Here is a 20,360-nt window from a genome sequence, read left to right on the forward strand (position 1 = left end):
TGCCCTTTTGTCACTGACTTCTTCTGGCTCCAGGGACTGACCCACTGTGTTCGCTCCCACAGCTATGTCTACTGGACAGATTGGACTCACAAAGCATACATTGGGAGAGTAGGCATGGATGGAACCAATAAGTCTGTGGTCACCTCTACCAAGTTAGAGTGGCCCAATGGCATCACCATCGATTACACCAATGATCTACTTTACTGGACAGATGCACACCTGGGTTACATTGAGTACGTATATAGAAAAGAATAAAACAAACTGGGTGGCTGTTTATTCCGAACACTAGGGCCTGTATTGCCAGTGTATTATTCCCAGGCAGCTGCTAACTTGCCTCTGTGTTAGAAGTCACTCTGAGGTCACCTGTAACTAAAACTGCCTCTGGGCAATTCACTGTGCTCTGTGGTATGGCACAGTAGAAAGAGCATGAACTTTGAAGCCATACAGATCAGGTTTTTGTCCTGGTGCTTTCACTTCTTATTGTTTTTTTCATCAGAAAAATGGAGCTAGTAATCTCTCCCCTGTGGTTGTCAGTTTGGTGTTCAACTCTTCTTATTTTCCCTATATCTTTATTTTGCTCTCCCCTCCCAAAGATATGAATAATGTATTTTAGCATTTGAACAAAGAAATAGAGCAAAAGTATTGAAAAGGCTTTCCCTAAAATTTTGTGTGTTTATTGATGAGTATAATGAAGTGTGTTGAGTAATAATAGAGTCTATTAACATTTATTCATTATGATAATGCATTCAAATCTTCCTAATAGGATAATTTTTAAAAAGTGTGTTGAAATACTCATTGTAAAAAAGATAATACACTATATTAACCAGGCAGTATGTATTTATTTTGTGGCATTGCTAATTAGGGCCTAGTTGAGCTATAGTAATGCTTTATGGGTAAACATTTATGAATAAGTACCCAGGTACACACCTGTTGCCTTCAGAAGCATGGAATTGTCAGTAATTCAGTAGAGAGCTTTTAAAAGCCTTTAAATATTCTTTCATTCTGTTAAATTAATTTTGCTCCCAAAGCCAGTGTAGAAATTTTCAAAGTTCTCTAATCCCCTGTTCCCTCGGGAAACTGCCACTCAGAAGGAAGGAACACCTGACACATGCTAGTGCTCTCCCCTCCTCTGCTCACGGAAGATGGAGTTAATCAATCCTAGAACTCACTTTTATTGAACTGGGACATTTCCCAAGAATCCTCCCCAGTTGACACACATGTGATGAAGACTCTTTGCCACCCCTGGCCTGAGCATGCGGCATTGTTCTTACAGGCTGTGCTATCAGCCTCTGCTACTCCTCAATGTCTGTTATGAGCTCGGCACCTTGGACTTACCTCAGGATCTTAGGGCTTCTTTCTTTTTTCCTCTCTAAAAAAAATTAAGACATAATTAACATGTAACATTGTGTTAGTTTCAGGAGTACAACATAATGATTTGATATACATATGTATTGCAAAATTATCACCATAATATGTCTAGTTAACATCACTACACAGTTACAAATTTTTTTGTGTGTTAACTTTTAAGACCTACTCTCTTAGCAATTTTCAAATATATAATATAGTATTATTAGCTACAGTCACAATGTTGTGTGATCTTAGTTTGGAAATATGTCTAGGGTAGATAGGGAAGGAGACTTTGGAAAAATTGATTATTAGGATTTTGACATGTGAAGCTTTGGGAATACTTCGTTGTCTCTGATTCATTTGATATATTAAGGTAATCTTTAGTATTCTTTTTGTAGACTTTACCATAACAGATACTAATTCATTGTAAGGTAGAAATCAATTTCATCAGAGTAAGTAAAATATTCTGATTTATTTGTGCCATTTTAATGTAATATACAGATGGTGACACCTGTGACTCTTCCCACACCATGAAGGAACACCATAGAGCTTAGTTAGCTTCCCATAAAAATCCCATTTTGAATTAGAAGAAACATCAAGGTGTTCAAATAATCTTCCACAACTTTATCATTGGATTTTTGTTGTCCTTTAGGTCTTACAGATTATTCTTGGTCTTGACACTTAGTAAGTTTAACTGAAATAGTATACACATAGATAGTATTTTAAGGAGTAGTAGAAGAAAAAGGCATGTCCTAGCTGCTTAAAATTCTGCTCACTGTCTGTCAGAATCTAGTAGATTATTTGTATAGCTAGATTCTAAAGTTCAGACAGTGGGTTACTTTCTAAAAGTCAAATAAGGCACTATGATCTGGAAATGAATGAACCTTTAATATTCATGTGTCCTTGTTGACTTGATCAACTCTTGATCAAGGGGTAGCAATGTTTGTGTTCAGAAATAAATTTCATAGACTATGTAAAGCAATACATTTTTATAGAGCATCTAATCCAGTTCTTGTTCATCTTGGGATGTGCCAACAAATCCTTATAGTTGTGCCTATGGTGCTGCAGTTGACAAAAAATACTCATAGAAGTATCTGAGATCTCTACAGAGGTCATGCAAGAACTGAAAGAAAAGGTCTCAAGACTACTTTCTCGTCTATGGTTTTTTAAAGAAACAGATGGTGACTTAATTCTGGTCATTTACCTGAAATCTTACCCATCCAGACTAAGAAGGTCATCTTCAAGTTTTCCTATGGTTTCCATAAGTTACCACCAATCATGCTATTTTGGAAAATATTTTCAATATTGCATAGCTAGAATTATTAGGTTTCTTAGTTGCAAGCTTATTCCACCTCCTTTTTCAGTTTTAGGGTCTGCTCTAAAATTTTAAAATATTGCAATGTTAATATTTTGACATAGACTCAGTAATGAGTGAGATATTGTAACTAGAAGGACCTGGAAATTAGGTTGTGGATGTTCTGCAACATTTTAAAATTAGAGAGCCTCCTCTGGAATTTTATTCATCTGGGAAAGTGTTCATTAATAGTGCCCAAGGCATGGTTAATAAGTGTGCTGCCAGTGTATGCAAAGTTAAGCCTGCAGGCCTAAAATTTAACTCAGCATATTCCTCTCAGGTTATACTGAGAAACCAGCTGTCTCCTAGAGTAGCTTCTCCACTGAAATGTTCGTGAGAAGGCAAAATTCCAGCTTAATTTTGCCATCCTCAAATTTCTTTCAATGACTTAGGGAAAAAAAATGGTGTTTACCCCAGGATATCAAAAGGATGCTGAATGGAGATCATCCATGTTATAGGTTGTAAGCCTACAACAGCTGCATCAGGAGAACATCTGTATGTGCAGGAAAGCAGCTGTGGTCAAGAATTAGTGATGGTTTAAAGCATTGCCATTTCTAAATTTCAGTTACCTCCCTAAGGTAGAATTTTATTAATTTGTCAGTTCACCTGTCCTTAAAGGCATTAGAGGAGAAGAGTTATATTGAGGGACTGTCTCCTTCTACCCCAGGTACTCAGACTTGGAGGGCAACCATCGGCACACAGTGTATGATGGGACACTGCCTCACCCCTTTGCTGTCACCATTTTTGAAGACACTATTTATTGGACAGATTGGAATACAAGGACAGTTGAAAAGGGAAACAAATATGATGGATCAAACAGGGTTGTGCTGGTGAATATAACACATAAACCATTTGACATCCATGTGTATCATCCATACCGGCAGCCAATTGGTGAGTAGGTGGTTCAGAAGTTAGGCACAGTCACTTTAGGTTCTGTGCCTGCCATTCTTGTGTCTTTAAGCAATAAGCATCATAATTTATAAAGGGAATGATGTTGCTTGCTAATTTTTCCTCCTAGACAGCTGCTGAAAGTTGAGGGTATGGAACATCTTTGGAGGAAACATTTATTCCCTTATTCCTGGGAAAAGCTGCTTATAACTCTTCTTTTTCTTAACACCTACTCTATTCTTAAAGATCAGTCTGGGTTTTTGTTTTTTATAAGAGTAACAGTTGTTATGTTGGCTCATTCACTGCATTTATTGATGGGAGGACTGGATAATACATAATAAAACTATTGTGACATTTCAGACCCAAATACTTAAGAAAACACCTTTAAAAAATAAGGATATTTCCTATATAACTACAGTAAGTTACATTACCTAAGAGATTAAGTCATTCCTTAATAACAGGATCAATCTATAGAAATGATTGATTTGAAATAAATGTTTAAAAGAAAATTACAATAATTATAAAATATCACTGTTAAATGTCTATTTGCATATGACATTGTATTGAGTATTAGATACATGTTATGCTTGTCATCTATAAGGTAATATTGAGAGCAACATACTTCAGTGCCTCATAAATAGGGAATGTGTGTTTTACTTGCTTATGAACTTATATTCCTGATGCATTTAAAGGCATTGTATGATTTACAGAAAATCTAGCAAAGGTCTGGAATATACACTGGGGAGAGAATGGATTTTGTGGGCCTGCATTGTTGCAGTGCCTTGATAAACATAAACTTGGAAGAAAGGAAAAATGAGATTGGCAAAATGAAGATATTTGGTATTTCTTTCTGGAAATTAATGTTCTTTGAGTTATTTTGACAGATGTGTAAATTAATCTTCACCTCCAGGTGGTGACCCAGAAAGTTAGTAAAGATGTTGCTCAGGATACCCATCCACTTCATTCTTAGCCATACTTCTGTTGTCTATATCCGTAGAGTGAAGAGAGCATAGCATCTTCTGGAAAAAACTTTAACTTAGGTTCTGGGCACATGAATGTAAGCTATTTCTCACCTGCTCTTCGAGGACCTTGAGAAACACATCTTTCCTAGCTCAGAACACCAGCAGCTACACCTTGCTTCTGGTAGAACACAAATCAATTTCAAAGCACAGGGTTGCTCATGCAGTTCTACTATCTGTCCTATTTATGACCTTTTGGAAAAAGCATGAAACCAGGATAATGATTTTTCTTACTGAGAGGTGAGAGTTTGATGAGGTTGGTAATGAGCTCATTTGTGCTTGATACTCTCGATGAATGAGCGTACATTTTCTTCCTTCTTTCACTAGTGAACAATCCTTGTGGTGCCAACAATGGTGGCTGTTCTCATCTCTGCCTCATCAAAGCAGGAGGAAATGGATTTACGTGCGAGTGTCCAGACAACTTCTATACTCTCCAGCAGGGTGACAGTACCCAGTGCCTCCCCATGTGCTCCAGCACCCAATTCCTGTGTGCTGACAATGAAAAGTAAGGTCCTCTCCCTATCTCTGCACTGCCTCTCCATCCCATGGACACTCATTGAACTTTGAGGATCCAGGTGCTGGGAATTTTCTAATGAACTAAAATTTTGGCTAATTAATGTGGTTCATTCGGAAGTTAGGAAGACTCTTGGTCTCCAACTTCAGATAATTTCTTCCATGAGTAGAAGGAATTTGTTAATCACATGGTTATGCCTGTGTATGTACTTTTTTATATCAGTAGTGAGGAAGCAAACTATGTATTTTAATTTTTTTATTAAGGTATCATTGATATACATGCTTATCAAGGTCTCACATGAAAAACATTATGGTTACTACATTCACCCATATTATCAAGTCCCCCATATCCCACTGAAGTCACTGCCGTCAGTGTAGTAAGATGCCACAGAGTCACTATTTGTCTTCTCTGTGCTACACTGTCTTCCCAGTAACACCCCACCATGTGTGCCAATCATAATACCCCTCAATCCCCTTCTCCCTCCCTCCCCACCTACATTCCCCCACCTGTCCCCTTTGGTAAGCACTAGTCCCTTCTTGGAATATGTGAGTCTGATGCTGTTTATTCCTTCAGTTTTGCTTCATTTTTATACTCTACAAATGAGGGAAATCATTTGGTACTTGTCTTTCTCTGCCTGGCTTATTTCACTGAGCATAATACCCTCTAGCTCCACCCATGTTGTTGCAAATGGTAGGATTTGTTTTCTTCTTATGGCTGAATAATATTCCATCGTGTATATGTACCACATCTTCTTTATCCATTCATCTACTGATGAACACTAAGGTTGCTTCCATATCTTGGCTATTGTAAATAGTGCTGTGATAAACATAGGGGTGCATCTATCTTTTTCAAACTGGGCTGCTGTATTCTTAGGGTAAATTCCTAGGAGTAGAATTCCTAGGTCAAATAGTATTTCTATTTTTAGTGTTTTGAGGAACCTCCATATGGCTTTCCACAATGGTTGAATTTACATTCGTACCAGCAGTGTAGGAGGGTTCCCCTTTCTCCGCATCCTCGCCAGCATTTGTTGTTCCTATTCTTTTTGATGTTGGCCACCCTAATTGGTGTGAAGTGATATCTCACTGTGGTTTTAATTTGCATTTCCCTGATAATTAGCAATGTGGAGCATCTTTCATGTGCCTGTTGGCCATGTGAATTTCTTCTTTGGAGAATTGTCTGTTCATATCATCTGCCCATTTTTTAATAGGGTTATTTGATTTTTGGGTGTTAAGGTGTTCTCTATATAGTTTGTATGTTAACCCCTTGTCAGATATGTCATTTACAAATATATTCTTCCATACTGTAGGATGCCTTTTTGTTCTACTGATGGTGTCCTTTGCTGTACAGAAGCTTTCTGGCTTGATGTTGTCCCATTTGTTCATTTTTGCTTTTATTTCCCTTGCCTGAGGAGATGCATTCAGGAAAAAAGTTGCTCATGTTTATATTCAAGATATTTTTGTCTAAGTTTTCATCTTAGAGTTCTGCAGTTTCATGACTTACATTCAGGTCTTTTATCCATTTTGAGTTAACTTATGTGTATGGAGTTAGGTAGTAATCCAGTTTTATTCTCTTACATGTAGCTGTCCAGTTTTGCCAACACCAGTTGTTAAAGAGGCTGTCATTTCCCCACTGTATATCCATGGCTCTTTTATCATGTATTAATTGACCATATATGCTCAGGTTTATATCTGGGCTCTCTAGTCTGTTCCATTGGTCTATGGGTCTGTTCCTGTGCCAGTACCAAATTGTCTTGATTACTGTGGCTTTGTAGGAGAGCTTGAAGTCAGGGAGCGTAATCTCCCCTGCTTTATTCTTCCTTCTCAGGATTGCTTTGGCTACTTGGTGTCTTTTGTGGTTCCATATGAATTTTATAACTTTTTGCTCTAGTTTGTTGAAGAATGCCTTGGTATTTTGATAGGGATTGCATTGAATCTGTAGATTGCTTTAGGCAGGATGGTCATTTTGACAATATTAATTCTTCCTATCCATGAGCACAGAATGTATTTCCATTTATTGGTATCTTCTTTAATTTCTCCCATGAGGGTCTTGTAGTTTTCAGAATATAGGTCTTTCACTACCTTGGTTATGTTAATTCCTAGGTATTTTATTCTTTTTGATGCAATTGTGAATGGAATTGTTTTCCTGATTTCTCTTCCTGCTAGGTCATCATTATTACATAAAAATGCAACAAATTTCTGTGTATTAATTTTGTATCCTGCAACTTTGCTGAATTCAGTTATTAGTTCTAGTAGTTTTGGAGTGGATTATTTAGGGATTTTTATATACAATATCATGCCATCTGCAAACAGTGACAGTTTAACTTCTTCTTTACCAATCTGGATGCCTTTTATGATGTTTGCACTGTTGAGTTATTGTTGTCATTTGTCTCCATTATTTGATATCTGTTTTAATTTGGTCATTGATCCATTGATTATTTAGGAGCTTGTTGTTAAGCCTCCATGTATTTGTGGGCTTTCTTGTTTTCTTTGTTTAATTTATCTCTGGTTTCATACCTTTGAGATCTGAGAAGCTGTTTGGTACAATTTCAAACAAAAATGTTTGATAAAATTCAAACATGTTTGATTGCAGTGGCTAGGACCTCCAGAACTATGTTGAATAAAAGTGGAAGAGTGGGCATCCTTGTCTTATTCCCGATCTTAAAGGAAAAGCTTTCAGCTTCTCTGTTAAGTATGATGTTCACTGTGGGTTTGTCATAAATGGCCTTTATTATATTGAAGTACTTGCCCGCTATACATATTTTGTTGAGAGTTTTTTATCATGAATGGATGTTGAATTTTGTTGAATGCTTTTTCAGCATCTATGGAGATGATCATGTGGTTTTTTTCCTTGTTTTTGTTGATGTGGTGGATGATGTTGATGGATTTTCTAGTGTTGTACCATCCTTGCATCCCTGGAATAAATCCTACTTGATCATGATGGATGATCTTTTTGAAGTATTTTTGAATTCTGTTTGCTAATATTTTGTTGAGTATTTTTACATTTATGTCCATTAGGGATATTGGTCTGTAATTTTTTTTTTTTGTGGTGCCTTTGCCTGGTTTTGGTATTAAAGTGATGCTGGCCTCATAGAATGAATTTGGGAGTATTGCCTCCTCTTCTACTTTTGAAAAACTTTTAAGGAAGATGGCTATTAGGCCTTCACTAAATGTTTGATAAAATTCAACAGTAAAGCCATCTGGTTCGGGGATTTTGTTCTTAGATAGTTTTTTTTATTACCAATTCAATTTCATTGCTGGTAATTTGTCTGTTCAGATTTTCTGTTTCTTCCTGGTTCAGCCTTGGAAGGTTGTATTTTTCTAGAAAGTTGTCGACTTCTTCTAGGCTATTCAGTTTGTTAGCATATAATTTTTCATAGTATTCTCTAATAATTTGTGTTTCTGTGGTGTCCGTAGTGATTTTTCCTTTCTCAGTTCTGATTCTGTTTATGTGTGTAGACTCTCTTTTTTTCTTGATAAGTCTGGCTAGGGGTTTATCTTTTTTGTTTATTTTCTCCAAGAACCAGCTCTTGCTTTCATTGATTCTTTCTATTATTTTATTCTTCTCAATTTTTTATATTTCTGCTCTAATCTTTATTATTTCCCTCCTTCTACTGACTTTGGGCCTCATTTGTTATCTTTTTCTAGTTTCGTTAATTGTGAGTTTAGATTGTTCATATGGGATTGTTCTTGTTTCCTGAGGTAGGCCTGTATTGCAATATAGTTCCCTCTTAGCACAGCCTTCGCTGCATCCCACAGATTTTGCACGATTGAGTTATTGTTGTCATTTCTCTCCATTATTTGATATCTGTTTTAATTTGGTCATTGATCCATTGATTATTTAGGAGCATGTTGTTAAGCCTCCATGTGTTTGTGGGCTTTCTTGTTTTCTTTGTTTAATTTATCTCTGGTTTCATACCTTTGTGATCTGAGAAATTGGTTGGTACAATTTCAGTGTTTTTGAACTTACTGAGGCTCTTTTTGTGGCCTAGTATGTGATCCATTCTCAAAATGTTCCATGTGCTCTTGAGAAGAATGTGTATCCTGTTGCTTTTGGGTGGAGTGTTCTGTAGGTATCTGTTAGGTCCATTTATCCTAATGTGTTGTTCAGTGCCTCTGTTTCCTTACTTATTTTCTGTCTGGATGATTTGTCCTTTGGAGTGAGTGGTGTGTTGATGTCTCCTGAAATGAATGTGTTGCATTTGATTTCCCCCTTTAATTCTGGTAGTATTTGTTTCACATATGTAGGTGCTCCTGTGTTGGTTGCATAGATATTTATAATGGTTCTTTCCTCTTGTTGCACTGACCCCTTTATCATTACATAATATTCTTCTTTGTCTCTTGTTACTTTCTTTGTTTTGAAGTCTATTTTGTCTGATACATGTACTGTAACTCCTGCTTTTTCCTCCCTATTAGTTGCATGAAATATATCCATCCCTTCACTTTTAGTCTGTGTATGTCTTTGGGTTTGAAGTGACTCTCTTGTAGGCAGCATACATATGGGTCTTGTTTTTTATCCATTCAGTGACTGTATGTCTTTTGATTGGTGCGTTTAGACCATTTACATTTAGGGTGATTTTCGATAGGTATGTACTTATTGCCATTGCAGGGTTTAGATTTGTGGTTACCAAAGGTTCAAGGGTAGCTTCCTTACTATGTAACAGTCCAATTTAACGCAGTATGCTGTTACAAACACAATCTAAAGGTTCTTTTTTTCCCCCTCCTTACTTCCTCCTCCATTCTTCATATATTAGGTATCATGTTCTGTACTCTGTATATCCCTTGACTAACTTTGAGTTAGTTGATTGGATTTTGCATCTGCTTAGTAATTAATTGTTCTACTTTCTTTACTGTGGTTTTATTTCCTCTGGTGACAGCTATTAAGCCTTAGGAACCCTTCCATCTAGAGCAGTTTCTCCAAAATACACTGCAGAGACGATTTGTGGGTGGTAAATTCTCTCAGCTTTTGATTATCTGAAAATTGTTTAATCCCTCCTTCAAATTTAAATAATAATCTTGCCAGGTCGAGTATTCTTGGTTCAAGGCTCTTCTGCCTCATTGTATTAAATATATCATGCCACTCCCTTCTGGCCTGTAAGGTTTCTGTTGAGAAGTCTGATGATAGACTGATGAGTTTTCCTTTGTATGTGATCTTATTTCTCTCTCTGACTGCTTTTAATAGTCTGTTCTTATCCTTGATCTTTGCCATTTTAATTATTTTATGTGTTGGTGTTGTCTTCCTTGGGTCCCTTGTATTAGGAGATCCATGCATATCCATGGCCTGAGAGATTATGTCCTTCCTCTGATTGGGGACGTTTTCAGCAATTATCTCTTCAAAGACACTTTCTATCCATTTTTCTCTCTTCTTCTTCTGGTACCCCTATAATGTGAATATTGTTCCATTTGGATTGGTCACACAGTTCTCTCAATGTTCTTTTATTCCTAGATATCCGTTTTTCTCTCTGTGCCTCAGCTTCTTTGTATGCTTATTTTCTAATTTCTATTTCATGTACTGTCTCCTCTACTTCAACTAATCTGCTTTTAAATCCGTCATTGTATGTTTCATTTCAGATACTATATTCTTGAACATTTTTATCTCATTCCTGAATTCCTTCATAGTTCTTGAATATTTTTCTGTAGCTCTGTGAGCATGTTAATGATTTTTATTTTGAAATCTCATTCAAGAAGATTAATGAGTTCAGTTTCACTTGTTCCTCTTTCTGGTGTTTGTGGGATTTTGGTTTGAATCAGGTTCCTTTGATGTTCCATATTTGTATGTGGCACCTTCTAGTGCCCAGAAGCTCTACTTTCTGGAGCTGCTCTGCCCCTGGAATGATGGCAGGGGTTGCAGGTGAGCGGTCCTGGTGCCTGTTGGTAAGAAAGAGCTCTTTCCTGCTTCCCCACTGCAGTGCCTGTCTCCACTGCCAGGGCCAGTGGGCCAAGCATGCAGGGAGAAGCCTTTATGTTTTGCACTTGTAGCAGCCATAGTCAGGGGCACCTCCGCCTGGCCTGGCACAATGGCACGGGCAGCTGGTTTGTGATCTGATCCCAACTGGGAGGAAGGCGCAGCAGGCTGCGTATCACAGTGGGAGGCCTCATAGCTGTGTTGCTAGCCAGGGGTTTGGAGAGCCTGAAGCTCCTGAAAGTTCCCAACCTGCTGGGCTGAATGCCCCTGGACAATTTTGTCCACCTATCCTTTTTCCTGAGCAGCAAGCTCTGTGCTAACCTTGCCCCTTTAGCAGCTCTCTCAGTATTAGGAAGTCTTTCAGACTTCCCGCCTTTCTTTTATCCCAGAGTGGCCAGATGTGGATCCTTGTTTTCCACAAGCAGCTGGAATTTCAGTCTCTCTAAGTATTCCTTCTGTTTTAGCTTTCCAACCCCGCTAATCTCCAGAGCACCGTGTAATTTTGGTTCGTGCTCCCAGAGCAGATCTCCAGGGCTGAGTGTTCGGCAGTCCTAGGCCTCCACCCCCTTCCCGCTCCACTTTTCTTCTTCTCTCCAGTGAGCTGGGGTGGGGGAAGTGCTTGGGACCCTCTGGATCATAGCTTTGGTGCTTTACCCTTTTCCTTGAGGTCTGCTGGTTTCCCCAGGTGTAGACAGTCTGCCACAGCCTTCTTTTCTGTTGTTCTTTCAGGATTTGATATATCTGCTATATTTTCATATTATATGTGGTTTTGGAAGGAGGTTTTTGTCTCACCTCTCTTGCCGCCATCTTTAATCCTCTCCAAATTATGTGTTTTTTATTTCTAATAAATTGTCCTAAGTGTCAGGGCCAAGAGTGTATGTAAGCATATGCTGTAAAATAGCCCTCAAGAGTGATAGAATTTCTTTGTCTTTTGTGTGCATATACTGGCGTAGCTCCTTAGTTAACTATGTCAGAGGAACCAGGTTACACAATCTAATCCATTTTTGATCATTTGCATTTGTAAGAGAACATGGCCACAGATCATTTCCCTAACAGTTGCCATAGGTCATTGACTGTTAGGGGAACTGAGTCAGAGACTGAGATTGGGAGGAGGTATTAATGCAATCATAGCATTGAAGATCCAATGGCAGATTATTTTTTGAATTGAAGTATAGTTGATACACAGTATTGGTTTCAAGTATACAACAGAATGATTCAACAGTTATACACATTTTTAAATCCTCACCCCAACTAGTGCAGTTATTATCTGTCCACATAGGAAGATGTTCTCCATGCTGCACTACCATCCCTGTGACCAACTTATATTATGATTGAGATTTTTTTGAATGGCAGATATTTTGATGATTCAATAAAATATCATAGATTAAGAATCTAGCATATGCCTATCATGACAAAGCCTCTCTCAACAAATGTTAGTGCCCTCTAGCTTCCTAATACCTAAATGTCTTTTGTACTTAGATTTTTTCCTGCTAGTCAATCCCAAGCAATCCCTCCTACCAGAACCACAACTCTAAATCCCCACACCACTGTTTGTTGTTGCAGGAATTTAATCATTGTACATAAAGTACTTTTTTTCAGCATGTATGTGGATTTTAACCAACCTATTCTATCTCATCTAGATTTTTCTCTGAAAATATACCATAGTAACAGGTTTAATTGACCTTCTAGGTCTATGACTTCCTAGGTCTGAAACTCAAATATGTATGTTATTACTTGGAATTCAATTTTAACTTCTTTCCAGAGAGCCATTGCCTGCTGTTTTATCCCTGGTGCTTTGCTGAGAGAAGTGCTGTATTTACTCTGCACAGGTGTATTCCAATCTGGTGGAAATGTGATGGACAGAGAGACTGCTTAGATGGCTCTGATGAACCCAACACTTGCCCATATCGTTACTGCCGGTTAGGACAGTTCCAGTGCAAGGATGGCAACTGCACCAGCCCACACTTCCTGTGCGATGCTCACCAAGAGTGCCCTGATGGGTCTGATGAGGACCCTGTTCTTTGTGGTATGTTGAATTGCTTTATGTCTTCTTTGCACACTTGTATAGTTGATTGTGTACAATCCTGATACTGTGGGGATTTTCTGAGTGTCATAAACCAAAAACAACTCCAAAGTCCTAGGAGAAAACTCAGGGTTCATCCTGTATCTATTTTTTGTGATGTTTTTTATGAAACCTTAAGGTTTGTACAAGGTACATGGTTAAGGTAGACAGTAAATTGTCTCTTTTGGTGGCTCTTTACCATGTGCCATGCATAGAATCCTCTTTAAGAGCTAATGATGCCAGGGTTCTTGTTGATGGAGTTGAAGAATGAACTTCTCAAACACTCAAGGTAGGCAAGCAACAAAGAGGCTTTTTATTTTTTTATTGATAGAGAGAAGTAAAGGCACAGAACTCCCAGGCATACACTGGGAGAGCCAAGGCTGCCATTTCTGAGCTCAGGTCTAGGAGTTTTATGCTTATTGCATTGGGAGAGAAACTATTTTAGCCAATCATACTAAAGGTCATTTCTGTTTTTACCTAGTGAGCTATGGGACTTACAGTTAGTAAAAATGGTTCTTTATTACATGGGTTTAGTGAGAACCTTCTTGTACATTGTCTCACTGTTTCAGCTGCAAGTCTCCCATTTCTCACATTCTCAAGGTCCTTAGTCAGCACCCTGCTTACCCTTCCCAGGCCCTTATCTTGCTCCTACTGGACAGGGGCTGCCCCCTGTTCCTTCCCTGTCTCACTAACATTGAGAGTGAAATAAGGGTTTACCAGACCCATTTTAAACAACTAGTTTTTTTCTTTTCAGTTGTGCTATCTATGTTTCCATTTTTAAAAAGCCTTCCCCTGCCAAAAAAGAAAAAAAATACCCATCACACTAAATGCAGCAACAAACACAGAGTTTGAAAAACATTGTCCATTAGCAGAACAGGACAATTTAAATTTAAATTGAATAGGCTATGAATGATTCAGTATTTATTCCCTGATTCTGCATTCAAGGACAAGGTATGTCACACTCAGGAGACAGTACAGGCCATAGAAATAACTGACCACACAGTACTACTGCTTGATAATATGTGCATTAGGATGGAAGTCTTCCAAAAAGAAATGATGATCTGGTTTTCCAGGATCTATCACTATAAATTAGGAGCTTCCATTTCTGATGCCTTCCAAACTGATAACCCAATGCCCCTGCTTGCAGAGAATCACCGATGTGAGTCCAATGAATGGCAATGTGCCAATAAACGCTGCATCCCAGAAGCCTGGCAGTGTGACTCAGAGAATGACTGTGGGGATAACTCAGATGAAGACAGTTCCCACTGTGCCAGCAGGGTCTGCCAGCCAGGTTATTTTAAGTGCACCAGTGGCCACTGCATCCCTCAGAACTGGAAGTGTGATGTGGACAATGACTGTGGAGACTACTCAGATGAGCCCATCCATGAATGCAGTGAGTTCCTGTGGGAGGGACGTGGCCTGACCAGGAGTAGGAAACAACAGGAACATCTGTGTGGCTTGAGAGAGGACAAGGGTTCCCTACTGCAGCCCCACGAGAAACTGCTTACTGGCTTACCATGCTCACTCTGCACTATGATGCAAAGAAAAGTGGTGTGGTTTGCGGAATGAGCCAAACCTGGATGGGAAGTGGTTGATTCCTCCTCTTTATACTCTGCTTACAATTTGTGCATATAGTGCTTTCTCTTTTGAGCTTCAGACAAACATTGTGAGGTAGGGAAGGTATGTGTTAACAATTCCTTATAGATGAGGAAACTGAGGCTTACCTTAAGTGGATGATAACAATTTCTATTAGTAGCAGAGCCAGCACTTCAACCAGGATTTTTCACTTCAAGCTCAGTTCTTTCTGCTCCACAAAATTAGTGTGACACAAACTAGTACTGAGATAGTGAGAAAAGTTTGGACTATTTTTGCCCCTGGTGAACAGCTCACACCTAAAACAGACACATGTTGCCAGAGTCAATTTAGTTGGTAACATGGTAATCGTTACTCATCCCAGTACTGTGTGCTAAATGTAACTATGGAAAGGAAAGGTGTCTTTTTGAGCCATTTCCTGGCAGGACTGTGACTTTAGTTCTGACTTTGCTACCTGCTCTCTCTGCAGCAAGCCCTGCCCATCGCTGTGACAACCACACAGAGTTTAGCTGCCGGACTAACTACCGCTGCATTCCCCAGTGGGCTGTGTGCAATCGCCGCGATGACTGCAGGGACAACAGTGATGAGCAAGGCTGTGGTAGGGGCCACAGGGATGTTGGGGAGGGACAAGAAATTCAAGTGCCAAGAGCCATTATTAGGAGATGAGTGTGGATTCCCCATGTCATCTTCTCTTTTGTTTACCTCTGTAAAAGGACAACCTATTGATTCTTCCAAGAACATGTTCTATTTTTATAGCACTTTTGTTGCATTCTCCCACTCTCACAAGGAAGCCAGTACAACTCTGGCATTTCTTAACCATTGGCTTCTGAAGTCCTTGCAATGACTGTGCTTTGCAGAGGAGATGACGTGCAAACCTGTGGGTCACTTCCGCTGTCATAACCACTTGTGCATCCCTCTTCGCTGGAGGTGTGATGGGCATGATGATTGTGGAGATCACTCAGATGAGGAAAACTGTGGTGAGTGTGTGGAGTTTCATCATCTTTAGGTGCTACCTGACCTGTGATATCTGCTCTTTGTCCGTAGTTTAACTGTCTATGCCATTCACCCTCAAAGGGTAAGATGACAACTACCTCATCTCTTGCTTTCTGCTGACTTGTACATTTCTACTTTTTCTTGGACTAAAGATACATGCATTTCCTTCTGAGATGCTTATAATCAATCAAGCTTTGGGAGGAGGATGTTTACCCCAGTATACCTTTGTCTGTTTAATCTATTTGCACCCAACTTGTTTTCCAAAAATAATTTGAGGTGTCCTTATAATAAAGGACAAATACAGTAAGATAAATAGAATAGAAATAGAAAATCAGGACTAAGTAAAGTACCAGAAGAAAAAGTGCTAACCCAAGGACCCTGCGTCTTAAGCTCTTGCCCCACAATGGCCTTAATAGCAGAGGAGAGAGGACTTGTAGTTTGGATTGTCATGTATCTTGGTACAGCTGATTCTTTAAGAGGGGTTCATGGCTAAATGGCTTTAAGGTCAGGCTTTTAGTTCCTTTCTCTTTCTGTGAAGGGGCTGACTACAAGGAATTAGACAGGGAGGTCAAGGAAAGGAAAGCAAAGGTCAGGATCACATCAAACTAGAGAGTTAGTCCTGAATAACTGGATGTATTTTGAAAACATCTTTAATGAGGTCCTGGTCTGAACATATATCATTGACTCATGGTATATGTCAATTTCAGATGGACAAACATGAAATACCTTATAACTTTATTCATGTTCTGTAAGTAAAAAGTGATCACATTTGCCATAGATAATTGAGATAATCTGATTATAACTGCAAAAATCAACTGGCTAAACCTTCTTACAGAAAGGGTGATCTAACTGGCATTTTATTGTTTATATGAATATTCATGTGAATCTTAGAGGACAGTATCTAGAATTTCTTGAAATCAAAAATCATTTTAAGATTAAATCACCTTTGAACAAATCCCTTAATAGAGGTTACTCTTTACATCCTTAAACTAGTGGTGGGAGGTCTATTTTTGGAGAAAGGACAGTCAGCTCAAGCTGACCTCTAGTACTTGGGACACAGGACAGCCTGGGACACCAAGGTTACTTTGGCCAACTCATAAGTCTGTCCTGTGTACAACTTCTGATGCCCTCTGATGGCCACGGGCTTTGCTTTTCAGCCCCCCGGGAGTGCACGGAGAGTGAGTTTCGATGTGACGATCAGAGCTGCATTCCCTCTCAATGGACCTGTGACCAAACCAATGACTGTGGGGACAACTCAGACGAGCGGGACTGTGGTAACTGTCAGAGTTATTTGAGATGCTGACCATAGCGTATAGTGCAGGGGCAGCACATCTGACAGAAGTAGGGACTTCAAATGTATATTAATAAGGTTTTTTAGAGTAATTTTTGTGTAAAATATATGTAATAGATAAACCTTAGTATAATACAGTACCTTCTGTTTTATATTTTCTATGCTTTCTACTTAATGTACAGAAAATGTAGATAAATAATAGCAGGGGAAAATAGCAAGAGATTTTTAAAAATCTCACTTTAATTTAAACATTTCCTAGGAGCAGACTTTAATCTGTGTTGGCCTTCTAAGCAAATTAAAGCATGAGTCTTTCTACCATGCCCTAGAATAGCGGTCCTTAGGGGTCTGCTGCTGGGGCTCCGTGGTGTAGAGATCAAAGCACTAGAATAGGAATCATAAACCCCAAGTAATTTTTATAGCTCTCTATTGATTAAGGGTTGGGTCTGAGAAAAATCAGCAAACATTAAAAGCTGGGGAATTCAGATTTCTGAGGAAAAGCTTCAGCGCTGGAGATTCTTTAATAGAAGAGAGACAGGTACTTCCATCTTCATATCCTTCATGGGGAAGGTGTGAGTTCTGAGAGTTCATTCACTCACTAACACAAGGTGTGGGTTTCTTGTGAGCCAGTCCATGGTGTGGACAGGAATGTGACGGAGTACCTTCTGCACTCTGTGGACCTAACCGCTGTCTGAGAGTGACAAGGAGCCTTTTCTCTGCAGAGATGAAGACCTGCCATCCTGGGTATTTTCAGTGTGAGAGTGGACACTGTGTGCCAGAGCAACTGACCTGTGATGGAACTGCCGACTGCCTTGATAGCTCTGATGAAGCCACTTGTCGTAAGTTTCTAGACACCTGTGGCACTGCTTATCTGAAATTGCAGGGATTTGGCAGTGTAGACCCCACCTCTCCCATCAGCCACCACTTTTTAGATTAGAAGGCTGTAGGTATTTTCTGTTCAGCATAATTATCAGTTCACCTAGGTTCTGAGTCACCTTATCCATATAGTTCATAGTAGGCATTCAAGTGCATTTCAATAATATTTGAAATAGAGAACATATTAAGTATCTATGCTAATAAAAATATTTATACATTATCAGCTGTGAAATAAATCATTAATTGGATAAAAACATTACAGGTAAAGAATGTTTGAGCAATGAATAAATGAGTATAGAGAAGCTGGATTGGGTATTAGAACATTCTGAATTTATAGCATTAAACATTTTCTGAATTGCATGATGACAGAAGAAGTTATTCAAAACTGTAAAGTCAATATGATCATTCACATTAGTCTTTATGAATCTTTGAATAAATACTAATTATTGCTGATTATCCATTATGGATATTGTTGAGAATGTGGTGGCCACATCTTAAAATATGGTTTCAGAGACTACATAAATGGATGATGGGTAGAGTCAATGCTCACAAAGCTAATAAGTTGCACTTGCCTGTAAAGAGAATGCCCAGTGGTATCCACAGAATAATGCATGTCATTGAAAAGTGGAACTTGACAACTCTCCTTAAGAAACATTCCATCAGAATTGCAGGCTGGTTATGGTCACAGGATATCAGGATGAATGTAGGCTAGCTTTCCAAAACTAGTAACTTTTTCTAATAATTTGAATATGTTTCCTCCCCTCAAACAGCCACTCGCTTTCCCAATGGTGCATACTGCCCAGCTACTATGTTCGAATGTAAAAATCACATTTGTATCCAGTTGTCTTGGATATGTGATGGTGATGATGACTGTGGCGATGGATCTGATGAAGAACGTCACCTGTGCTGTAAGGCAGAGAAATAGGGTGCTTGGGAGTGGTGGTGTCTGGCAAAATTGCAATGCTTCTTATGTAGAGCGTGTGATCCTGGAGGATAGTTGTACAACTTTTTAGGACTGGACACATGCTCAGCCCTGCTGTTATTTCACTTGGTCTTCCTGCCTTGTTCTTTATTTGGAACATGAAAAAGTTGGGCAAGCATCCATTGTTTTAAACATCTTACAGCCTTAGAAAACAGTTTCTTCAAAAGATATCTTCTCTGGAAAGACAGTGTGCATAAACAGTGACAGATCTGAGTATGGGTGGTGGGTATTTAAAATTTTCTGTTCTATCTTCCTTTTGATGCCCCTTGAAGCACCTCTTCCAAACCCCCAGAGCTTCACAAGACTAGTTCATCCTTAAAGCACTTTGCTTTACATCATAATTCAAGGCCATTTAATTCCCTATTGTTGTATGGTGTGTATTTTTTAAACCAGTGAATCACAATCTTGCTACACATCAGAATCACTTGGCGGGAGATGTTTCAAAATCACACGCCTGGCCCCACCCAGGCTTAGAACTAGTGGGCCAGAATCTCTGAGGTTGGGACCTGGGGAAATGTGTGTTTAATAAGCTCCTGAGCTTTAACTTAGTCCCCTGGTTGAAAACTACTGAAACAAAATGAATGAAAATGAGTTTATTTTGATCATTTTGCTATGTGCTTTGAGTCACTGAAGAGCCTCTAGTAGTAGCTCTCAGGGCCATTGCTGCGCTAGGAGAGTCAGTAACGTGCGAAACAACGGGCCCAGACCAGACCTACCTGATATGAATCTCTAGCAGTGGACCTAGCAATCTCTCATTGATAATAACAAGCCCTCCAAGTTATTCTGATACCAGCCAAAGGGTAAGAATTTCATGTAGGTGAAAGCCAGTGACATGGGAGAAGGTGTCCCAGAACAATCCTGCTGAGTTCTTGATTAGCTCGCTCTCTAACTCAGCTGCAGCTCCCTTCGGAAGCTCACATTGTTCCTTCCATTCTGTTCCCTAGGTTAATTGCTATTCAGTTTTAGTCTAGGGATTTGTCTCTAGAGAATGCTATATCAGAGTATTTCCTCCCCTTCAAAGAACTTTAATTAGCCTGCATTATCTTTTCACAGTGGCATCCCAACAATTTTTCTGGACACCTCTTTTTAGTAACTAATCATGTTTTGTTTTTAATTTAATAAATTTTGAAAAATATCTATCTTAAGCTTATGTTTCTTTCAAAGAAATACTTTGGAATCTGCTTCCATCTGTAACATAAAGTGCCCATAACTAAGAAAATTGTACTTTGGGGAGACAGAGACACAGCCACATTAAAGTGACCAACGCTGTTTTACGATGTTGCACTTGGCCTTTCACAGCAAATAATGCTGCAATATTTCTATTAACAATACTTGGAAGAACCAGCTGTTCTATCTGACTTTTCTCTCTCAAACAACCTCATTATAACTTCTTGCTCCCTATGCGTGGTGTGAAGGCAGAAGGAAAACCTAGGTCCTCCGTGCTGAAGAAGAACGCACACATGTATGTGTGGAGTCAGCTGAGTTGCTGGTACATGCATAGCAGACCATGCCCCTGCACCAAACAAGTAAGGGACCCAATTTC

General features: G+C 39.1%; 1 protein-coding gene across 1 annotated transcript in view; it reads left to right on the top strand.

The window, feature by feature from the left end:
- LRP2 (LDL receptor related protein 2) overlaps positions 1–20,360 on the top strand; it is a 250,937-nt gene that overhangs the window by 186,207 nt on the left and 44,370 nt on the right. Inside the window, exons 52-61 of the mRNA XM_057503939.1 lie at positions 63–233; positions 3,369–3,592; positions 4,936–5,113; positions 12,853–13,049; positions 14,233–14,478; positions 15,148–15,276; positions 15,536–15,655; positions 16,829–16,945; positions 17,682–17,798; positions 18,606–18,743. Coding sequence (XP_057359922.1) covers positions 63–233; positions 3,369–3,592; positions 4,936–5,113; positions 12,853–13,049; positions 14,233–14,478; positions 15,148–15,276; positions 15,536–15,655; positions 16,829–16,945; positions 17,682–17,798; positions 18,606–18,743 — 1,637 coding nt within the window. The remainder of the gene's footprint in view (positions 1–62; positions 234–3,368; positions 3,593–4,935; positions 5,114–12,852; positions 13,050–14,232; positions 14,479–15,147; positions 15,277–15,535; positions 15,656–16,828; positions 16,946–17,681; positions 17,799–18,605; positions 18,744–20,360) is intronic.

Source organism: Manis pentadactyla, chromosome 6, assembly GCF_030020395.1.
Source record: "Manis pentadactyla isolate mManPen7 chromosome 6, mManPen7.hap1, whole genome shotgun sequence".
NCBI lineage: Eukaryota > Metazoa > Chordata > Mammalia > Pholidota > Manidae > Manis > Manis pentadactyla.